At 35.3% G+C, this 24188-nt stretch overlaps 1 protein-coding gene across 5 annotated transcripts in view; it reads right to left on the bottom strand.

The window, feature by feature from the left end:
- The window catches only part of rerea (arginine-glutamic acid dipeptide (RE) repeats a), a 338260-nt gene that overhangs the window by 82535 nt on the left and 231537 nt on the right, over window positions 1-24188 (bottom strand). For 4 of the 5 annotated variants that reach the window (XM_039755537.1, XM_039755539.1, XM_039755540.1 and 1 more), the window contains exons 7-9: window positions 9455-9503; window positions 4894-5018; window positions 3258-3357 (exon numbers count right to left, since the gene is read on the bottom strand). In XM_039755537.1, coding sequence (XP_039611471.1) covers window positions 3258-3357; window positions 4894-5018; window positions 9455-9503 — 274 coding nt within the window. Of the gene's footprint in view, window positions 1-3257; window positions 3358-4893; window positions 5019-9454; window positions 9504-18492; window positions 18623-24188 lie in introns of those variants that run through there. The other variant, XM_039755541.1, reaches the window with a different exon arrangement.

Genomic DNA, 24188 nt, shown 5'->3' with positions numbered 1-24188 from the left:
ATATATATATATATATATATATATATATATACACACACACAGAGTTTACATGCAAGCACATTTTTTCGTAACCTGTCAGGCTGCAAACTTTTATGTTTGCAGTCTTCTTCAAGGCATCCCTACAGGCATCCCAAATTCTGGCAACATCTGATTCTTGGCAGAGGCACACAACTAATTATACAATTAGAGACTAATTACAACCTACATGTGACAAAGCTAACAGTTTGCTACTGATCTTCATGAGCATATGCAATGAACAGAGAGACAATTTATAAATGTCAAAATGCATGCCTAATTATACTATACTGCAAGCAGTGCCCCACTTTATTAGGTACATATGCATGTTACCACAAACTGATCAGTCCCTCAATTAAGAGGGTCCTGCCCAGTACTACAGAGATAGAACGGGTCCATAACTTTATAAGTCAATCATAAACTACACATTATCACTGTTGGACTCACATTTGCACATTTATTTTTAAAATGAGTTTTATAGCATGAATATTCAAAATTAAATGACAGGCCTCTTGTCTGTCCTGTCAGCCTATGCTTGTATTTGTGTTATTAACAACTTCTTCCAGTGGAAAGTTTTTGTCCATTAAGAAAGAGTGACATTTTGTTTTTCAAATGTACAGTCCTCTACAAAATTGTGATGGAGTTTGGGGCCAAACAAAAAGGGGAGAGATGAGGGGCGGGGGCAGAAATCACACTGCAGGGGCGGTAGAAGTTTTACTTTTAGTCCTTTCATGGATTTTGTGTTTTTTTGTTGTTGTTGTTTGAGGGTTCAGGTGTAATCCCTGAGGAATTTGTAAAATGTACTTAAGTTAATTTATTTGTAGGTGTAAAGTGATCATAAGGGAATGGATTTTTTTTTTTTTTTAAAGATTTGTATGTGTCCATTGCCTTCAGGCAAGTGTGATAGAAATAAACAGTCCCCCAGTCTTTAGTAAGGCTATATGTAATCCAGTGATTCCAAAGGCTGTAGAAAAATGATACCATTTCAATTAAAAAAAAAAAAATTAAATATATATATATATATATATATATATATATATATATATATACACATACACACACACACAATATGATAAATCTAACCTCAGATGACAAAAAAAAAAACCACGAGATTTACTGAGATAATTTTATTAAAAGAAAAAAACAAGCAGAATCAATTTGTGTAAGATTAAATTCACCCATACTCTCATATTAGATCAGACAAGAATACTAACTTGTTAACCAAGTGCTCTTATCAGGAAGTACTTCCATCATAACTTAAAAATAAAAAAGACCTTTGACACTTTGGTTTGGAGCATTTATATTTGTGCTGTCACCATATCAAGGACAAAAGTCGTCAGCTATGAATCTCAGAGGCAATTACTGCAGCTGATCAGTCTGTGAAGAGTTATAATGGCATTTCCAGATTATTTGAAGTCTATCATTCTACAGTGAGAGGAATTGTTTCAAAAAAATCATTCAACAATCATTTGATGAGTTACAAAACATTACTCAGGTTAAAAAGTGGCGAATCATATTAGAATTAATCCTATTGGTTCTAAATAGATAAAAAAAAAATCACTACAAACTGGCTTTTAAAGCAAAAACTATGGTGTGGTATTGAACTTTAAGCACTTAACTGGTACAACATCAGTGTGAAGTGTGAGGGTGCCCTGTGGCTTAGTATCCTTTCAAGGTTCGATTCTTACCTACTAGGAACCAGTCTGTGTGTGTGTGTGTGTGTGTGTGTGTATATACACATTTCTAAATATATTCTATAGTATTCCAAACATTAATATCATGGCACTGAGGTTATCACTGCTGCTGGGTAGCCCCAGAAGACTGGCATCACATCCAACTTTACACATTTTTCCAATTTCTGGTTTTACTCTAGAAAGTCCTTTCATATCCCAAAGATATGCATGTCAGGAGACTTCAAATTGGCCCCGTATAAGCAAGTGTGAGGGTACATGTTATGTGTAGTTTATGATAGACTGGCACAATGTAAAGGAGATCAATGCTACATGGTGCGGAGATAGGCTCCAGCCTAGCATTATCCTGAATTTGATAAAGAGGCATAAAATTGGATAAGTGAATTATCCTAAAAGAGCTGATTCACATTAATGCAACATTGGGAATCGATTTAGAAAATGTGAGAACACAGACTCAATACTGGAATTCTGGATACAGACTATGATAAGTAGTACAAAGTAGTTGGACTCATAATATAGTGTTACCTGATGTGTTGTGGTAACTTGTAAATGATGAATGCTACTGTGCCAAGTTGGAATTGCCTATCAATATATATAATAAACTATTATATTAGTCAATTTAACTCCAATTTTATTGATAGGAGAATTCAGACACAAAGAATGTTGAAGAATCTATGAATTACATATTAACAAACAAAAAATGTAAAAAAAAGTAAATTATTGTTTCCAGTATAATGTAAATATCTTGGCAGGCAGGTATGCAGTCTGTGTACTTTGTTTTTTTTTTTAAGAAGATATGCCCATTAGTGATGTAATTACAATGTGTGAACCACAACAACCTTTCCATCTGCTATGACGAATGGTTTCTTAAATGAATTATCAAAGCTAAATTGTTCATTGTAAGCTTTGACTGTGGCACGTAATGGACTGGTTTTGTGCAAATGTTTGCTGCTACTGATAATACAAGTAATATGTTGCCTGCATCTTGTTATGCTGCTAGATTCAAAACAAAATAAAATATTGATGTTCTGTAACATCAAAAAAAAAAATAAATAAAATAAAACTAAAATAATCAATACACTGTGTTTTAACAATATGTACACAAGCAGGAAATGGGTGTGACAGTAGGATATTAAAAACCAAGAAAACTGGTAAACATTTAGAATAAATAATCATATTATTTTATAGAATTATACACAGAATTCAGAAGTTAATGTCAAATTAGAGCAGCTCAGAACTAGCAGGTTCAATTTTCAGCATGTTTTTTGCACATTATACTATACATTGGAAGGCTCTGCTAGTTATTTAATATTTTATGCTTATGTTGATGGTTGAATTATTTGATAATTGACTTGCGATCAGCTTCTCCTTACTCTTCAAATAAATTTGGGTTCTGCTTGTTTTTAAGTCCTTCAGCCTCATTACAGCATAATAATAAGGTATAAAATAAAGCTATATTACCTGACCCTTATTGTTTATAGGTCTTTGAAAGTAAGCTGTTAAGCACTAATTATTTTCGTCAAACAAAATCACACGGAATGCCCTACTTACTGTGTTCAGTGCATTTAGTGTTGTGTCATCACGAGATGCAGCCAAGCACCCATCTTCTGTAGATCCTCCATCACACATTCCAGCAAATGCTGCCATGCTCCTGAAATATTTTAAAAAGTTAATAACCAAGAAAATCTGCCTGTGTTAGGCAACTACAAGGTACTTTATAATCAAGTGATTTAACAGTAAAACCACATATTAAACCAGTGCTTGCCTGATGACTATACTTAGACAGTCAGAAAACCTGTAACATCTTGTGCTCTGACTATTTCAGATTAAACTGAAAACTAACAATTTAAGTAAAACACTCATTTAGCACATCCGGTTTTAACTACTCAGAAAAATAATTCAAAATAAATACATTTAATTTCCTTTAGCAGAAAAAAAAAACTTGTAAGTGGTTTGTTATTTTTTTTTAATTATGTGTGCATATTTATTTTTTTAATTAAATTGGGCTTATCATAAGAATTAAAACAAAGCACTAACAATGCTGCCATAAAAATGTACCACCTTGTCAAATGGCTCGAGGTATATCCTGACTGGAATCACATTATAGCTACTTCTATCTTGTTAATAAAGATACAATGGAATCATGATAACCACCCCACTCCGACTGTCTTTCCAGGCTTCCAAAATCCATCATGTACTGTATATGCCTAGCATTTTAAAATTGCATACATTTGTCACTTGCACTCTCAAAGCAGAAATTGAAGAAAAGAAGGACCCGACCTACAAAGTTAGAGGCACTTAGTCATTGCCAAAACCTAAAAATATGTTAACATCATAAGTAGCGCACTCACATCAGGGGTGGCAAAAAGCACGCCTGTCTAATTATAGCTTTTCTAGACTTTGGCCCTCTTCTCAAAGATATTATTCATGAACCTGAAATCAAAGGTCCTGTACTTATCTTTACCTAGTGTTGAATTCTATGCTTCCATCCATTTTGTACCTTGCGTACCAGTGTGGGATTGCTGGTACCTAATCTGGCAATTGCAGTGCAAAGAGGGAACCAATTCTGCACAGGATCATCATACATCATCATACACATTACAACAGGAAAAATGGCTGTGACACGTGTACCTCATCAAAGATGGCTAAGGTTGATTTGTCTAATATCTACTTCTAAATGCTTCATTTTACTTATAAATGTGTTTTTTAATGCCAAGAAGTATAAAACAGCTATAGGAAGATCATATCTTCTAGTACTCTTTTTAACTTTTATTACTAATGCTTAAGGAGATCAAAGCAATGAAACAAGTATTTACTTCACTCTGGATTTTCTACAGTACTTTTTATACTAAAAACTGAATTATTCAAGCCACAAATTTTAGCACAGGAACAATAAAAACATTTCATGCTATCCTGTGATATTTTCATTAAAGGAAAGCTTTTGATATTATTACATTATTCTGCTTGCTTAGTGTTTAACTGCTAAATACAACAAAGATTATAAGCAGTAAATGTGAACATTCTCTAAAGTAAGAAAATGGCAAAAATGTTGGCATATTACCAAGAGGGCACTTTCATCTTTATAAGATAAACAAGGGTACAAGGTAATGAACAGCATTTAAGTAAATGATTTTCACTCCAAAAGCCAACCAAACAAATGTAATTCAACAGGATACTGTGTACTTACCTAGCTGCCCTTAGGTACATAAGAAGATCACAGTCATTGATCCCAGGCATCCACACAAGTTCCTCATTTTCTGTAATAGCTTGTCCATCAGGAGTGGGAAAAGACTGCAATTCTGGAAGTTTAGCCTGTCACAAAAGGCAGTAACAACCAGGATAATTGTTAAAAAAAAAACAAAACATAACATTTAATATTAACTTACTTTAAATATAAGTAAAGCTATGAATGTCTATGCACCAATAGAATTATGAATGATCAATCAATATATACACGTTGCTATATCTGTGTTGTCCTCCCATAAATGTATTTACTATTTCAATCAGAACGTATCACTAAAAATAAATTACATTTTTATAAATCAAAGGATTTTCTAGATAGGTTTTCTAAAATGAAAGCTCTAAAGCATAAATATAACTGCCAAAGCAATACTGTATTGTACCAAATAATTAATTAAAGGAGAGAATAAAAGATGTTATCCCTTTTTGCCTTTCATTGAAGTAATTTTGAAAAATGATGTTAACAGGAACAGATTACATTAAAACATTAAAACTATTTTGACAAGAACGTATTTAGCCTTAACAGCTTTATTTACCTACATTCTCAAAAACAAGATTGAGTTAGGTGTGGATGGTATGGCCTAAAATCCGTTATAACTGTGTAACAGAAATGTGTTACTCTTTTGGGAAATACCAATATATTATAATTTTGTGTACTATCAGACTAAAACTGGCTTAACAAAAATATATCAGTGGTTAAAGTAATGAATATCATTAACAATGTTGTACCATTTATCTGTCTAAATGCTTGTTAATGTTCTACTACCCATTGGATGGCAAGTGTTCACATCTCTTTAACAGTTAAAAAGTAAAGCTTCACTCGCTCTCCCTTTCGACTGCTCACTACATTACCTCTGCTAAGTAAGCACAGCTCAAGACATGGCTTCTTCCTGTTTGCTCGACTCACTAATCAGGTTGAACTAAAGGGTTAGGCTCACTTATTACATACAGTTTATATACATAACTCTACACATACATAAATACATTACCTTTAAGAGACTGATACACCAACAGAAAATCACATTACCCATTTTCTTTCAAATTCATATTGTGTGTTATGTTGAAATGGCTTTGCATTTTTTCCACTTATTTTTAACATACCAGTAATATGGTTTTCTTCTGAACCCATATAGAAAAAGAATCTCGGGTAGTATACTGGAACAACCTACAATATCGGTTTATGATTTGAAGGTCCTTAAAATAATACTCTGTACCTCAGACAATCTTTTCTATTTGTCAATGGTTCGCTGTGCAAAGAAAAACTTCTTCACATGTGAAAATGTCATAAAACTTAACTTCAAGTTTTAAGCATTTGCTATTTTATTATCTGTATATTTTAATTTTCCCTTCATGTTTCTGATACACTTCACCTCCTCCTTGACTGTTCTCTTTACTACTAAAATACTGAAACTATTTCTTTGGGTCACCTATCCTGCAATATTTCTCTCACTCTAAGATAACACGCAGCACAGACATTAATGAAAACCACGTGGTCTTTTATAAGACACGGTACGTTAGAAAGACAAACACGACTATTAAAGACAACAGCTATTCTGCACAGTCACTTTACTCATGTCATCCTTCTGACCGATGAAATAAAACCATTTAGAGTTACACAAGTAGCTTCAATCCACAGATTGTAAGGTTACCAAATAGCAATCATAATAGCAAGTGCTGTATTTTGTGTGCATCCTCTGTTTGTACTACATTACAGTCACTATTCGGTGGGGACCAGCAAGTACTAAATCCATTCTACTATATAAACAACAATAAACTTGAAGAAAAATCCTGCACTAACCACTGGAATCACTCAAAATTACAATTGTAGCATTCATGACCTGCAGGAACCAATTCTCTTGGGACAAGTGTTATTGAGAATGGAGACAGTCAATAACATGAAAAGCAGTACCGGGTTTCTTTGAAAATGGCAAACTCTCATAAAAATCTTTACACTGGGACTGCAACACTAACATGATTAGTACCAAGTGTTTTCAAATAATATATACAGTATGTTTCCACAAACATTTAAAAACATGTTTACATCAAACAGAATGTTCTCATTACAACCACTGTGTCCTTTGTGATTGACATCCATAAATACGGACAATCCAATTAACAGAAACCTTTAAGCAGTATGTACAACTGTACAAATTCTGCTGTGTGCCCAGTGAGAACAGAATGCAAAATGGTGTAATGACCATATTGACCAAATAAATGCATTTTTCACCATACAGTAAGGAGGCAACACATCTTTTTAGATGAATACTCAGTTCAGTTTTCCAGCAAACAAAGGGCAATAAGAAAAGCAACAGTAGTTTAAGTATTTAGTGGAAGAGATTTAAATCTTCTACTACAACACAATCAAACATATGGAAGTCTGATGGATATGGCAAGATACTTTACATGCATCTGCCTTGTCTGTGTCTATGTAATAATAGGACAGAGCCTACCCAGTATCACTGGGAGCCTGACATAGAAGTTAAAAGCAGAAATAAATCTGTCCTTTAATCATTAGTTTGGAGAAAATCTCTTATTGAAATAATCCGATATGTCAACTGACTTAATACATGAAATGCCTGGTAACATAACGGGTGTGAGGTTGGGAACTTTTGAGCTTGAACGTTATTAGTCAAGGTGTATGTAAACTGTCTGACCTTGCGAGTGTCAGCATTTCATACATTTGCATCTGCATTCCATTTGATTTACACATTCAAAACCAAAACAAGCCACCAACTGGAGGACTGCAAGAGGGGCTCATGAAGCGCTTTTCAGTTATCATTATACACTCATCTTCTGCCTAAATTGGTCATCTCCAACATGAACTTCACTGTTATTTGAGGATTTGGGCCTAACAGACTGTGCTTGGTAGGTTCTGAGATCACTGTTTTTAGACCTGAAAGTTTCATCTCTTAGTGGCCTAGAAGATGAAGCAGTTTCATCTTCATAGGGCTCATTGTCATTGGAGGAGAATGAAACATTATCAGGATCTGACCTAATACTGTATTCAGTTTCTGTAACATCTTCCTCTACATCACTTACATTGTAAAAGGGCTGTGCTAGATCCTCAGAGACACTACAGTGCTCAATTTGAATGTCTACAGCTGAACCAGCACAAAAAGAAATGTGCTGGCTGTTTGTCAGTGTGGAACTTTTTATGTGTTTGATTCTGCCAAAGTTAGCAGGAGTCATCTTATATGAACAGTTAGAATTGACAAAAAAAGAAGGTGTGCCAAGTCTAGTTCCAATGCAAAATGCAAGATCTTTTTCATTCTTATGCACAAAGGTTTGGGAAAAATTCAAGAAAAGCTGAATTGGAAATTTAGGACTACTTATGAAAAAGGTAGATTAAAACGTTTTACAAATATTTTGCCATATCCTCAGTTTTAACAACCCTATACAGCCTGAGGTACAAAAGATCCCAAACAATGATTTTGTATATAAGCCTGCATACAGGGTTTTTTAAAAATCCTGTTTTTTTGTCACGCTTATGTAACAATTAAGGAAAATTAATTTAGTATCCAAGTTAAAATTGTCTAAATGGGCTTTTAGATTCTAATTTTTCAAATTCTAATCATTGCTGCAATGATTTCAAAAATTTTACTTTTATTTTTGTTAGGTGAATGTGCAAGATTATGTTTAACTTTTTAGGCTTTATCAGAATTAGACATGAATTCATTATTAGTTTTAGGCAACTTTTCTTTTTTTAAAAAAGTCAGCACCTCATTTTAATAAATAATCCTTAAATATACTAAATGTAACAGTAGTGGGGAATGTACACTTTCATTCACAAAAAATGTAAAAATAATAAATCTAAAATAAAATGCATGTGATTACTTTTGGGCAGGAGAAAAACAAGCTCTAGATTCAAATCTATCATAGCGGAATCATACAACAAGGCCATAAACCCAGCAACAACTTTCTTGAAACAACCTGACTGATTTGCTTCTTATTACAATTATATAACACTTTCACTTTAATTGTAAAGGGAAATTATTTTATTACAATACATGTTGAAATACCACAAGCATTTTATGTAGATACTAATACCTCCTGCAACATGCTTGGTAGAAAAACACAAAGCATAAAGCGCTAAAGCAACACTTTGGGTGGAAAAATAGTAATTATTACACAGTTACTGCCTTCCAAAATAACTCCTGGCTTGCATAAATACTGTAAACATGTGTAATATGTTCTGAAGCCATTAATGTCTTAAATATATATAATATATGTGCACAAGATTGTATTTTACAACTGTGGTTTATCGAGTTACAGACACACTTTAGGCTGTTAGGTACTTGAACAGTTAACAATGCCTGTCTTAAGGGGTGTGAAAATGGAACTTGATCTATTTCAGTATTAAAATCACATAGTACATTGCCCACCTTTCAACTTTACTGCATGCAAGTGTTACAAGCATTACCGATGTTGATGTTTAGGTGCACTTACACATTTTTTTTACTTTCATCCAGGATATTTGTTTAGCAATCTTATCAATACATGTTACTCACCTGATGGCTGGGACCCACACGGATCTCTCCCTGTGTGCTGTTTAATCGCCTGAACAAAATAAAGAAAAGTATTTTAGGGACACTTGATAAAAACCAGAAAAGCTAAACTGTACCTTTGAAACAAAACTGCTACAAGAATTAACAAAACTAAAAAAATGCTTTGCTTCCAGACACTAATTTGTATACAAAAAATAATAATAAAAGAAAAAAACCTGGTTGGTGAGAGTTACATTTTCTAATCTTTGAGTTCATTACTAATGTTAAGACAGACTACATTACAAATATTACACTGGCAACTAAATTAACCTTGTGATTATATAAGATTATGAAATAAACATAAAATAATCAAGAAACATAATAATCAAGAAAAAAATAAGATGGTATTCGGACAACAGCAGGCCAAGCTGTAAAAGGAAGAAGAATGAAACGTGATAATATGGAAAGAGAATATACACCAGTGTTTCTTTGGCTTCCTGGGATTGCTACCCTCTTCTTCCCAATATAAGTTTCTTTGTGACAAACCACATGGTGAAACCTTGGTTACTCAAGCCCAATCATCACCACGTACTTTCCCCTTGAAGAATTGAGCATGATGGTAATAGTGGGTACCCGCCTTGGTGAAATGAGCATTATCGTCAAAGCAGCTATCATCTCCCTTAATGAACTGAGCATGATCATCAGGGTGAAGATCAAGCACTATCATCATGCAGCAACCAGCCACAAACTACTTGCAATGCATCCCAATTTACACAACAGCAATTTGTAACCCAATGCCATCAGCCCGTGACCTTGAGAAACACTGCTCTACATAATCAAAAACAAAACCCTAAACCTGAATTCATCACCATCTGAAAAAATGTAACGCATAACCCAACCTTTACAAAAAAAAAAAAACCATACTGCAAACCCAGAGACTGAAAAACTAACTTTTACATAGGGAATTCTTCCAAGTACCGACAAAAAAAAAAAATCTGGATCACTCTGATATGTGAGCACTATGACACAACTAACAGAGTTCTAAACAGGCCAAATAAACTGCACCCACACTGGAGGTGAACCTGTAATGAAAACTGCAAAACTTAGTCTGCCATTTTGTGATAGTTGCTCTACATGGTCATATGATAGTCAAGAAATGTCAGGCCATTTTTCTATGGTGCAAAGCCTGTTTACTTGAACATTTTTTCTATTCCAGAAAGTTACTACCCCAATAAGCACTGCATTAATTCATCAAGATTGATGTCACAGCGTCCAGTATAACAAGATCAAAACATCATTGTTGGATGTTCTGGAGTGCAGAATGCAAAGTAGATTTCCAGATTCTTCATACCTCAAGGAACTGTTTTTCTTCTTTAAGAATGTATTAGTACCTTACAACTTCTACTGCAGTATGCCAAGAAGGAATGAAGCTGTTCTGAAGGCAGTGAGTGATGCTCCTTATTAGGTCATTAATATTAACAAATGATGTGATCATGTTACTTTTTACACCCCAATAATACTTAACTTCTGAAACCAAAGTTCCAACACTTTTAATAATATTTGCATATCTTGACACTAGAGTGAATCTATTTTCTGTCAACAAGCAATGGACTATGTTTATTCCACTTTTCTCCTTTCACTTCCAAAAGTCAATTTTTAGAGAAGCATTTTTTAAAAATCAATCCTCAAAAAACACCTTAAAAGAGGTCAAAGCTTGGAATTTTTTGTGGAATTCTTTCAGAATTATCAAAAGAACTTTGTTAATTTTCTTATGACAATATGCAAACAGTGTTGGCTAAACTTTTTTTTAATATTTAACATTCAGTTGCTTAGTTTTGATAGGAGCCAGTAGGTTGTAATACAGAATAATTAGGCAATGCAGTATCAAATATATTCAAAGGTGAGGTGAGTGCGAATGCAAGACACTACAGATCAATGATAACAAGGATCTGTATACACTTCAGGTTACTCTCTACAAATTGCTTTACCTGTCAGCCTGTGAAACGCGACATTTTATACTATTTCGTTTAAAAAAATTTTAAACTGCATGTAAACATAGTCACAGTAAATTGAAATGAGTTATTAAGTTCTATGAAACATTTAAACATACAGAGTCGGCTTTAAACTTATGGTTCATACTGTTAAGTCAGAAAAAATATATTAATCATAGCACAGTTATGTTATTAGTTCTGAACAGGAGTTGACCTGGTGTGATGTTTTTCACCAGCGCATAAACTCGAAGATGAGCATTTGGCCTTTCAAAAGCGGATTTCTGTGTTGGAAAGATGCCAGAATTATACCAGCTAAAAAGGCTTGGCACAGTATCAATCTTTAGGTAGAATGTCAAGCCATCATGCCACCACAGTGCATGAAAGACTTAGTCCTTCGTCACTTTTCTTGGATACATTTTTGCTCTCTGTTATTTACTTTATAACTTTTTCCACAATAACTTCAATGTTGGTATTAACAAAAGTTGATACTTACCACTGAGAAAATAAGCGTTTACACAAATATGGGGTATCAACTTTGCAACTGCTACAAAGAAAAGCTTCAAGTTCTGAGTTCAAATATGAGGCAAACTTGCTTTCTGTCAAACACCACTGGAAGTAAAGGTCATTAGATACCTCGTGTCATGTTTATGTAATGTTCACATTTTATTTATAGTACCAGCGACCCACTCCAAGCCAAGTGTACAAAGGCAGCTTGTTTGTTTAAGCTTGTTACTAAATGCAGATATTACCAGAAGGATGCTGTCAATAAATGCAAACAAATGTTTATTTCAAACTGATATTATTTGCCACTATACTAGGCATCACTTTCAAAGACCACCAAATAAACAAATGGACTAAGTTACATTGAATGTTAAAGTACAAGGGATTACACAAATGAATAAGTAAGCAAACACTTTCCAATTATCAATATAGCAAAAATCTAACCATACACAGGGCACATATTACACATTCTTATTCCCAGTTTAGAGTCACATGAACACATTATCAGCCATTAAAAAAATATTGCAGAAGTACGAAAAAAAAAAAACTAATTTAAAAGGTATTTTACATGGGCAAATTAAACACTGCACACACAGCTGCTGCTGATCAGACGTCAACAATAATCTTATAACCTATCCTCTAAAATTCCTCACTTGTATTTTCAGCCCAGTTAATAACTGGAGTGACAAACAAACAGAAACAGAAAATGTGCATTAAAAGTACTTGCCGTTAACAAATACAAGTAACCATAGGAACAACATTTTAATAATGGTGTTCACATCTCCAGCTGCACTGGATTAAAGAAAATGACAAGATGTTCCTTTTGAAAAGTACCCAGTTGCCATGGGTACAGTGCACATTTCATACAGCAAGTGGGATGCTGCCCAGAAACTGTCAAAATGATTTGCATCCGGACCTCTCTCTCCATCACGTCTGTTTTAATAAAGCCAGAAATCAGAGACAGAGAGAAATGTTGTCACTTTAGCAGTGTTTGATTCACTTTGTGATAGCTTCATTAAGAAAACCAAAAACACATACACAAAGCAGGAATTAAACCAGTTTTTCCAATGAAATACCTAATGGTTTGGTTTTGATTAAAGCAGGCGACTCTGGTTTAGAGTATGTGTAATAGGATTATCTACATGCATTTACTACTTCTATTTTTATTATCGTTTTGATGCAAAGACCCAAGAAGCTTGAAAACAGAATAAATTACAGTGTGACATCCACCTAAAACCTGTTAAAAAAGACAAGCAGAATTAAATTTCACCTTTCTGGTTGTGTTTCTCTGAGTTAATGTGTCCTGAATAAAGAAATAAATGGCTTCACTGGCTGAAATTCAATCTTATGGTGCCTCCGAAGCACCACTCTCTTCTGGGTTATTTAGAGACCATGGAAGGCAAACCAAAGAAAATAAAATAGCTGGTATGATTTTGGCATCTTTCCAACTTGTTTACATAAAATGAATGTTTTTGTATACCTAGACTGGTCATTCCTATGTTTTGATCAGATTCTCAGCTTTCATGTGACAAGGTAAAGAATACATAGCCTCTAAAGCCGATGTCACATTACACGCCTTTTTGTTGTGGGACATGTCTGACTTGCCTCATGCATTCTGACAGAGCTTGAGCAATTTTGCCTAGAAGAAAGGTAACAAACGGCAGTGTGCAGGTGTGCAAAGCAGATGGAGAGACTGAGACCTGTGCACGCAGACTAAAGGCTGTCATGGCTGGGAATGGTGCACCTACTAAATATGGACTTAAAGGGGAGAATACTTACGTAGTAAATTATTTTGTTTTTTACAGTTCTAATTAACTTAGACCACTTTGAAGAGATCTGAGTTTACAGTGACTTAAGAGTTGCTTTCTGTTGATTGTCGTCAAAAAGAAAACCAAAGTTAATCCACTGTGATTTAGCATTGTGTAATAATAAAACATGAAAACTTCCAAGGGTGGATACTTTTTATTAGCACTGAATACCCCCCTAAATCAAATATAAAAAACAAGAATATTTTGGGTGACAAATTATACTCGATTCTTAAGGACGTGCTATGCCAAAGACATTTCCCTTCTTACACCAAAAGCCAGAATTTACACATTTTAGATCATTTTTTCTATACCTCCTGTTCCTCAGGTAATGCCTACCCCAGCAACCTAAGACAAAGGCTAGATCATTTTCAGTCAGTAAAAAGGGAGGGAGGCTGTTTAGGAGGGAGACACAAGGACAGGAGTCCAGCCAAATCTCAGTGTTTTCACCTGTCTTTCCACCAAGAGCAAGCAAGCAAGCAAGCACACAAACTATAAAACACAGACAGCCCCCCATCCATACACAAACAAGGTGAAACAAGATTTACAACTTGACAAATGCCATTATTATTATTATTATTATTTATTTAGGTATTTTTATATCTGATACTAATCATTGATTTCTTATTACAAGAGCTGCCTAATTTTCAACTGGAAACAACCAAGATACACCATATGTACAAGCCTTTTGAATACTTTACTGTAGTACAGAGCTTATTCTGAATGTAGTACTCCTCTCTGGGGGTCACAATGGTTTGCAATAAAAAGTAAAATGTCTGCACTGACACAGGCTTCAACGAAACCTTAGTAAACTCTTGAATATGACTCTTAGAGGATGTCTTAACTCAGGATGACAGACTTGTATTGGTACTTACTGATTTATTTAATCTGAGAATTCTTGACTGTCATATTGCCAGCCATGTTGTTATGATTCAAAATGTGACTGAATGAATGCAAGCTGAAACAGCTTAATGAAATACTGCATATCTCCTTGAGGAAAATGATTGGGGTCTCTTCAGCAGGTACTTGAATATTTGTAGAAGATTCAGTTTTCAACCTTCAGTGGCTGAGTCTCTTAGCAGTTTATTTTGCATAAAGGAAGGAGACTGTACAAGACTGTTAATCAAACCAATATTACTTTTCAGCATGTAATTATTTTAAGCCAATAAACAAAGTGCATGTACTGTATGAAGTAATGAACCATGAAAAACAGAATGAAATTTATGCAGTATAGCAAAATCCTGGCTTCAAAATAAGACGTGTCTGCTATGCTTTCTCTCTGCAACACAATGCACCACAGCCACTAAAGCGGTTATCACATTATGTGACTTTTAGTGGTGGGGTATGTCAGATTTGACAGCCGCAGTCACTGCCCTCATCACTACACCATGTCAAATTACACAATTGGAAATCGCAGCCATTGTCTCATTTTTCTGACAACCAATAGCATGCTGCCTGACAGTGCCACCACTGTTCAAAGGGTTAATTTAACAGCTGCGGAAAGTTTGGCAGCACTCTCAGACCTTTATTTCTTTTTTCCATTCTGTTATGGTACTTAAAATACGAGACATCAGATAGACAAACCTCTCTTCTATTTGAGTAGTTCAAAATCATGGTGTTACACTCTATCAACTGTACTTCCAGATGAGCATTCCTGGTTGTAAGCACTCCAGCACACACAGCCTGGCTCACCAAACAAAGACAAAACCAAACAGGTTTTAATTTTATCAGAACGAGTCATGGACTAGTCTCAGTCATTGGCTACATCACATTAGTTGACCGGCTTCACAAAAGTGTGCCACCAACTGCCTTTAACTGGCTATGATTATGTAAATAAAGGCTACAGCTAAAAATTGATGGAAAAGTCATGCAATGTGACAATCTCTAACCTGCATTTTAGACTGGTAGCTGGTTTCTTGTAATGACCTTTACATCCATTAATTTTCCAAATCTGCTTATCCTGAGCAAAGAGCTGGGGAAGCAGAGCCTCATCGCAGCAAGCACTGGTCCATTCAGGTTGTGGAGAAGCTCAAACTCTTATCTCAGCAAACATCAGACCATCCACGTTGTGGGGAACCTGAGACCTTATTCCAGCAAGCATCAGGCAAAAGATAGAAACAATCCCTGGGTGGTGTCAATCACAAGAAGGACAGACACAAACACACACCCAGACCCCCCTAGGACCAGTTTAGCAATGTTAATTTACCTTGTCTTTGGACTGTGGGAGGAAACCTACATGAACACAAAGAACACGTAAACTCCACACAGGGGCAAGGATGCAAACCCCTATATCCTTGTTGCAATGCATCAGTACTATCATTGTGTCACAGTGTCGTTCTTGCAATGACCCAACAAGAAAGAGTGAAATGAAGGTCACATGCCACACTGCCACAGAAAACTTCAGGTTAATTGCATTAACAATCTCATGAAGGTGATTGTATTGTGACTTCAAAGATGCGGCTTCTGCCACTCTAATCAGTTTTTAAATTTGCACCAACATTTTTCTGCCTATAAAAAAATAAATCTTCCTCTGGACAGCATCAGAAAGAGCACTAATATTAGCATTTATTATTTACAAAATGTTCAAGTAAATAGAAAAGGAAGTTTTAGACTATTACTTAAACAGGTTTGGGAGTTGGTTTTGTTCTTCTCAAATGTAAAAACACATTTTAGTTTCTCTGTTCAGTGCTCTTCTACACTGGTGTTTTTCAGATTTAAACTCAAAAGATTATTACAAAATTTAAATGTCTTCACCAGGCAGACATATACTTTGTTATCTGTAACTTTCTATAACTAAAGACATCCATTGATTTTTTATTTTATAGTCTACTCTACTCAGCTTGATGTCAACTGGAGTTGTGTCCCACAGTTAAAAACAAAAATCACAAAACAAAAGACAAGGGATGTTATTTTCTCCATTCTGCATTCCCTTGGTGGTAGGGAAACTTTAACATGCTAAACTGAAACTTTGTTTTGCCCCAACTTCAAGAAGGCATGATTGATCTCTATCCTATTATGCTAAACGAGGTTAAAACTAGAAAATATTAGAAACAGGGAAAATCTATTTTAAGCTGTCCAGGAAAAAGTAATTCTCTAAAACTGCAACAACATACTATACATCATAAATAAAACTGAACACCTAATTTCCAATAGGCACTATGTCTTTGTTAATTCTAATAGATGCTACATGTGCATCTCTACAAAAACAATTAAACCAAGTATGGTCAAGAATCTAAAAATTTCCTTTTCTTGTGCTTTTCCTGGTATCATTTAAGGGTGATCCATTTTTCATGTCATTACATCCCATTATCACTTCCATCCACAATACACATTTCAAACTACCTCAGCTATTTTCTTCTCCACATGAAAAGTTCCCTTCATAAACCTTAATATCTGCACTTATCTTTGTTTTCATTACAAAACTCTGTATTTCTACCTATATTATTTGTGGTGCTTATAAATTATAGCAAAAGGTTTGGTAAAATTATTGCTACAAAATTGTGTAATTCTAGGAGATTCAACACGAAAATGTCAAATTCAAACACTACTGTACATTAAAATCATCATTTACGAACCAAAACAAAAAAAGGAACATCAATCTTCCATTGCAGTGCACTGTCCAGGGTTATTTTCTTTTCTTGCATCTAATTTTAAAGGACATAACAGAATAAGCAATCACTAGCTCTCTCTCATATATATGATATATATACATATATACACACACACAGCTATGTTTTAGTATAACTCATATTAGATAATGACTATTAAATATGTAACAGATGACTAAAACTACAACAAATGTCATTAATAATCACTGAAACAATCTCGACTACAATTACAATGCATGCATTTTTTTCTTTTTAAATGAGCCTAACTTTTACTGCTTGGTACTGAGCACAAGACAGAACCCGACCCTGTGTAGGGTTCAAAAATATGGTAGAACATTGATTGCACATGATGCATATATTACAGCATTGCCGTCACAAAATTGTTCATCTTAATGTACCAAAACAGTTGAATGTACCTGCGCAAGGAAACATACGCATAACAGTAATTATTTTAAATTTCATCAAGTCCCTTAATTATAAATGGCTTTACAGAGAACAATTAACGCACGCTAAACATACCGTATGCAGTAAAATACGAGTATATAAAAGGTGGGTTTGTGTAAAAATTAGGGCTATGTAGATTAACATGGCTAAATGATGTTTAAGAGTCGCCGTATTAAAGTTAAAAAGCAGCCAGCTAATTGGGCTAGCGATCCTGCTAAATCCCGCCCCTCACAAAATCCGGCCAATTGAGGTGCAGGCGAAGCACTCCCTCCAAACATTACATAAATACAGCTCCTATAGGCCGTAACATTTCCTAATAGCCACATCGGCACCGCTCTGGTTCAACATCCACATCTCTTGACATTTCGTCCCAACAGTTGGCATGGATCATGTGCAGCTTGGAGGCGCGCTACCGAGGCATGCTCGCAGCGGCCGACGCTTAGCAACCCGACGAAACGCAGCAAAATGGAGTCTTGGCATTTTGCACTACAGAGACATGCAAAAGGGGGGAAAAACTTGGTAAACAAATCCCTAGCGACAATCCTTGCGCTGCGAAAGCTACAGCTGATCTACGCTAATAAGACGAGGGTGAGAAAAGATCGCACTTGTAACAGCGCTGTTTTCTATACAGACATGCATATGACTTAATAATAAATATTTTATAAAGATAAACGTGTTCAGCACCAGTGCGAATTTAGGTAAGGTATGCCTACCTGCGCGGGTTGAAGAAATCGTCCATGTCAGATGTGAAGATTTCGTTCTTTGGTGCTTACAGTTTGCCTATCTGTCAAGGCAAAATTGGGAAAAAAACTCCGCTGTTTCTATTCTAATTCTCAAAATGGTGGCGCAGGCAGTGTGGAGGAGACCTCGGGAGAGCCTGCACTGAGCTTGTGCTGTGACCTCAGCCTTCACGTAGAGCGTGCAAAGTTCCCCGCTCGGCGGCGAGCACTGAGCATGTGCCGCGACCTCGACAGGCGGGCACGCGCTAAATAAGAGGCGAACGCGCGCACACGAACGACTCCGCTCATTCACGACGTGAAACGGGTAGAATCCGGCAGAATATACACTACACACTCATCAAGCTTTCTCGAGCATGGCTTATCAGTACGACAAATTACGCGCAACAGAAGTTCTAATGAAGGTAAAAAGATGAATGTATTTAAACGAAAGGTGCTCATGTATCGATCTATGCATTCTTGTGCTAAATCCTATTTTTTCTTATTACATTCTCACGCAGACAGAAACCGTCCTAGCAGCACTGGATACAAGCAGGCACCAATGCAGGATAGGCTGCCAATCCACCCCCCACAAGGAAAACTCGAGGCCATGCTTACTTATACAGTGACAATTTAAAAATCACATTCCAAAAGAATGCCCACAAAACAACAACATGCAAACTGCACGCATACACTGACCAGGACCCGAATGCAAGTCTTATGAGTTACCACACTAAGCACTAAATTTTCGTGCATCTCCCCTGTTTTCTATCAATGTGTTCAATAAAAATTAAAGTTTCCAAGTAACAGGATTCTAAAGGTATTTCTTCAGTGTATGTTTTGCTTTTACAGAATTTATGTTAACATTTTTATCCTTTCACACTTTAGCTTTTGACTTCTTTTGCCTTTATAATGCCTCACTGTGACTGTTTTCATCTTTAGCCATGTCAGAAATTTTCTTTCTTTTTAATTATTCTGGTATATGTTTAAGAGTGGAAATTACTGTTTTTTATATTTATTGTGCTTCTGTAAAAGGCTACATTTCCCAAAAGGACAAATAATGTGCTATCTACCAATCTAAGTTCCTTAGTAACTTAAACAGCACTCACTCACACATACACTCAATATCCATCATTCGACTGAGCATTCTGTTTGTACATGAATCACACACAACTCTGTTTACACAGTTTTCCAAAATTGTCAGACACCTTTTTTTGAAGGGCTTCTTTTAAAACGTGAATATGTCACTGTTTTCCTTAGATTCTAGTGCTACTCTTTCATTTGTAAAGCACTCTACAGTCTGTCTGAATTGTGCGGCAACTTTATTTTGTAGTAAAATTTAACATAGGACACATCTATGTTAAAATGCTTGTGTATATAGTTTTCAAAATGGGGATACACTAGAGTCCAGAAGAAAATGCTCCGAAGTAATCATCACTATGAGCATCATGTCTCCCAGATAGCTTGGTATTGCCACAGTATGAGATGGCAAGTGAGGCTGGGGATAGGGATGGATCAGCCTCACTGCTAAGGCTGTTGCCCCTGAAACCCAGTGCCATATACAGTAAGTGGTTGAAAATAAACAAATGACTATTAACCAAAAATAAATAAAAATGTTAACATGCTGAAAAATTATGAATACCAATCAGAAACTAAGTCCAACAATCAACTCGCTCTGACAAAATCAAATCACTTCAATAACAGAGGTACTTTAATAAAAAGCCATTGAAATTAATTTTTTTTTTTTTTTGCTGTGGTATTGAGTGTCATAAAAATTCACTGGCACTTGTACTGAACACAACAATTCTGGTATCATGACATCCCTAGCTAAAAGTACCAACTGTTGTACTGTAATGACCTTTAGGTATTCCCTTCTGATTATATATTTTTTCATTTGGCATACACTTTCATTAAGAGCAACATAAAAATGCTGCTATTGAGTAAAAAATAAATATATATATATACACAGCAAAATTTTAAAAAGAAATCACAATCAGCATAGATTATAGTTAAAAAAAAAAGTAGATAGTAGATCAAGTGTGCAGAGCAGCCTAATTTAATAAGTTTGCAAAGCAGTGTACCAGTCAAAAATAACAGGATTAAACTAAATGAGTCTTTTCACATTCAGCAAAAGTATAAGTCATGTAAACTTAATTTTTCATTTCGCCTTTGTTATAAGAATTGTTTTAACCCATCAGTCAAGTTTGCTTTCCTGACACTAATAATGCAGTTTAAAATGGGGATTTGAAAGCAGTTATAATAATAACAAGAAAAGCAGAAAAATGGCAGTTATTTCCCAAAATGTTTCATGAGTAAGGAATTAGCTTTTATTTGCTAGAATGAAGGCTTAAATGTTTTACAACAGCAAATTAGAGATCTAAGGTTCAGGAGTAAAACAATGCTACTAGGGTGCTTGACAAGGGCTTAGAGAGTGTTCTTAGTACACACCTGTTAACCAAAAAGAAGAGCGGTGCAGTAGAAAAATTTGTTCAAACAATTAAAAATAGTAAAAATGGTGATCATGAAAGTGATGTGAAACACATGCAAAATATAAAAAAAACTGCCAGCATTTGCCTTTGAATAAGAAAGTTTATTGTATTTGAATAGTGATGTTAATTCTAGCAGCCCTAGAACAAAGTGTACAACTGTAGCACACATACAAAAATCAAAGCTAATAGACATAGTATATCTAAAGACAAACCTATAAGTGCTTATATATTTAAATATTGGCAGCATTTAATTGCCAATATCAATTAATTGATTGTGTGGGAATATACAGGTACATACAAATATATATTTTTGTTGTTAGAGAAATTGTGAAAGCTATTTTTTTTTTTAATTAAGTCTTGTTTCAGATAGACACATTACAGAATAAAATTAAACAACTGTACAGCTTGTAATTAAAGAGAAGTATTTTATTTTTATGTCATATGTATTACTTAAAGTATGTATTTTAAGAAAATTCTATTTACTTAAGTATTTTATAGTAACTGAACAATAGCCTGCCTGGTATTGGTTCCTGCCTTGTGACCTGTGTTGGCTGGGATTTGCGCCAGCAGACCCCCCGTGACCCTGTGTTTGGATTCAGCGGGTTGGAAAATGGTTGGTTGAACAATAGCCTACAGAATTTCATTTTGTTAGTAAAAAAACAAACAGTTAATACCTCTGCATCCAGCCCTGCATGTAGGCCCTCCAACCTGCAGGGAAAAACCTGGGGATTGGTGGCAGAATTGGCACTCCGGCCACCATAAAAAACCTCACACTGGTTCCACTCGATCTGAACTTGTGTGGTCCTGAGGTTTCACCCGTTGCATGGCTGCTCTTGGGTCCTAATTTGGGATCCTGAGTTGGTTCTTCATGTGGTGGGTGTGTCAATGCGCTGCATCACTGCGTGCTCCTAACCTCTCTCTAACACCCCTTGTCTATAGTTTAATTTTAATTTTAAAAATACACTTTATTACAGGCCATAATGCGTCTCTTTGTCTGGTTATGCAGGAGATTAGTGTAAAATGATTTTTAAATGGGGAATCTGAATCAGCCGATCAAGTAACATGAAATTGGCATCAGCCTTAAAAAAAAAAAAAAAAAAACTGAATATAGAAAGTCCCTCAGGCTACGTACATTTGTAGTGGGTATGTCAGTCATTACTGTTGAGAAAAAAAGCTTGATGCACTGCCAGAAGTGGTTCTGCCACTGACGGTTCATTAAATGTGGCTTCTGTGACCTACAAAAATACTACACATTTGCTCATATTTGTTCATATGCAGTATATATAAAGGACAACATTTAAGTGGATATCTAATACTGAGAAGGGATGAAGACAGCTCCATTAAGAATAACGTACATAACTATCACTATTTTTTTATTTGACTGTGTACAGCCATCTTATCATTATCTTGTTTGAAGGCATTTTGTATTACATATTAGGATTTACGATTATTCTAAACTTATTACAGTCTCCTTTAGAACCCTGACCATTACCAGAGCATTATTTATAATGTACTTCAAGTTTTAATATAACAACAAAGGTTCACATTTCTAACATCCATTTCATCTACATCTGGGTCAACATCTTAAATTTCTAGTATGACTAAGCTGGCCTGCCTTAACTCTTAAGTTTGATTTATGGTGAGCCAAATATGCACTAATTTGGCAATATTTAAATTTTTTTTTAATATACTTTACTAGGTACCTCCACCTCCACTCGCCAGCCCCCGTGGGGCAAGTGCTGGATGCCCACTATCTCAAGGCTGAGCCACTCGAATGGCATCGGGGCACTCCTTTGTTAGAGAAAGAGATTGTATATAGAAGAGTATGCGGGGTGTGCGAGGAAGATGGTTTAGTCCTTAAATATTATAGACAGAAAATCAATTACTTGAGTATTTTACAACTGTATAATTTAAATACCAGTGAATAATAAAACGTAGTAAAAAGTAAAACACAATAAAAAGTAAATAAAAAATGAAATTAATAGCTTGTCAAAAACATTATGAATTACTTAATCCTCTGACTTACATTCTAAAAAACATTGCTTTTTTGCATTTCTGTTCACATATTGTTCAGGATATTTCTCCCCCCCCATTTACTGGACAATTCTTTTTTTCTTGATTTTTATTATATGAAGCTCTTCTTTGTTCATTTTCTTTATTACAACGTTCATTATCAGCTCTTGCCGCTCTTTTTCTATTGCAATGTAAAATTCAACATTCTTAATTAGATAACTTGCTTGCGTTGAAGTGCGAGTTACCACTGAGAGCATCACGGGATGGTATTGAGAGAGGAAGCGCTCAGTAAAAGTAATGACTTAGTAAGCGGTGTGGTAGGGAGTGGTCAAGACTGAATAACATGGACACGACGGAAAACTTTTTTTTTTTTTTTTTAAATATAATAAGTTAATCCCCATGGGGAAACTGTCTTTTTGCCTGACCTTTGGGGGCCAGAACACTGGGTAAGTTGTCATACAATTGACCCTGGAGCAATTTTCAGGTTAAGGGCATTGCTCATGGGGCCCAGTGGAGTAGGATCTCTTGTGACAGTAATGGGATTTGAACTAGCAACCTTCCAGATGCCACCACAGATCCTTTGCCACAGAGCCACAACACTCCACTGCTAAAAAACATTAAAAAATACTTGAATAAACTAACATTTTAAAAGTATTAGAACTAACTAGCACAGGACAAGACCACCATGGCGGACAGATGTAACATCAATCAGAAAACATCTACCCTGAATCTGAACTAGTCAAAGGATACCTTCAACCTAGTTCAATAGACAAGAGTTGCTCTTATGCTGTTTAACGTGGGTTAGTGCCTGGACATATTTGTAAGTCCTTTACTGTAATAGAAGAAAATACCTGTGCTCTGGTACAACTAAAGGCATGAGAAATGACAATACATGAATTTTCATACAGGACTTCAATGTATGTAATGCAGTGATGAGGGATAAGGAACACAGATGTTTTGGACAAGCAGATCTGTCAATATTTTACACATCACGACAAATTTAAAAAAAAAAAGGGGGCAGAGATTGAAGCTAAACTCACTGTACCTGTTAACCCTTTCTACAACATTGGCTCTGTCAGACAGCACATTATTGGTTGTCAATAAAAGGGTGAGCATGACTGTGCTGGAAAGTCAGCAGGAAGTTGCTAAATGTGACATGGGCTTAAGGCAAGTCTCCCATAGAAATGTACA

This window comes from Polypterus senegalus, chromosome 6, assembly GCF_016835505.1.
Source record: "Polypterus senegalus isolate Bchr_013 chromosome 6, ASM1683550v1, whole genome shotgun sequence".
Classification (NCBI taxonomy): Eukaryota; Metazoa; Chordata; class Cladistia; order Polypteriformes; family Polypteridae; genus Polypterus; species Polypterus senegalus.
Note: the sequence above shows the minus strand (reverse complement) of the source record. Positions and strands in the feature narration are given on the sequence as shown.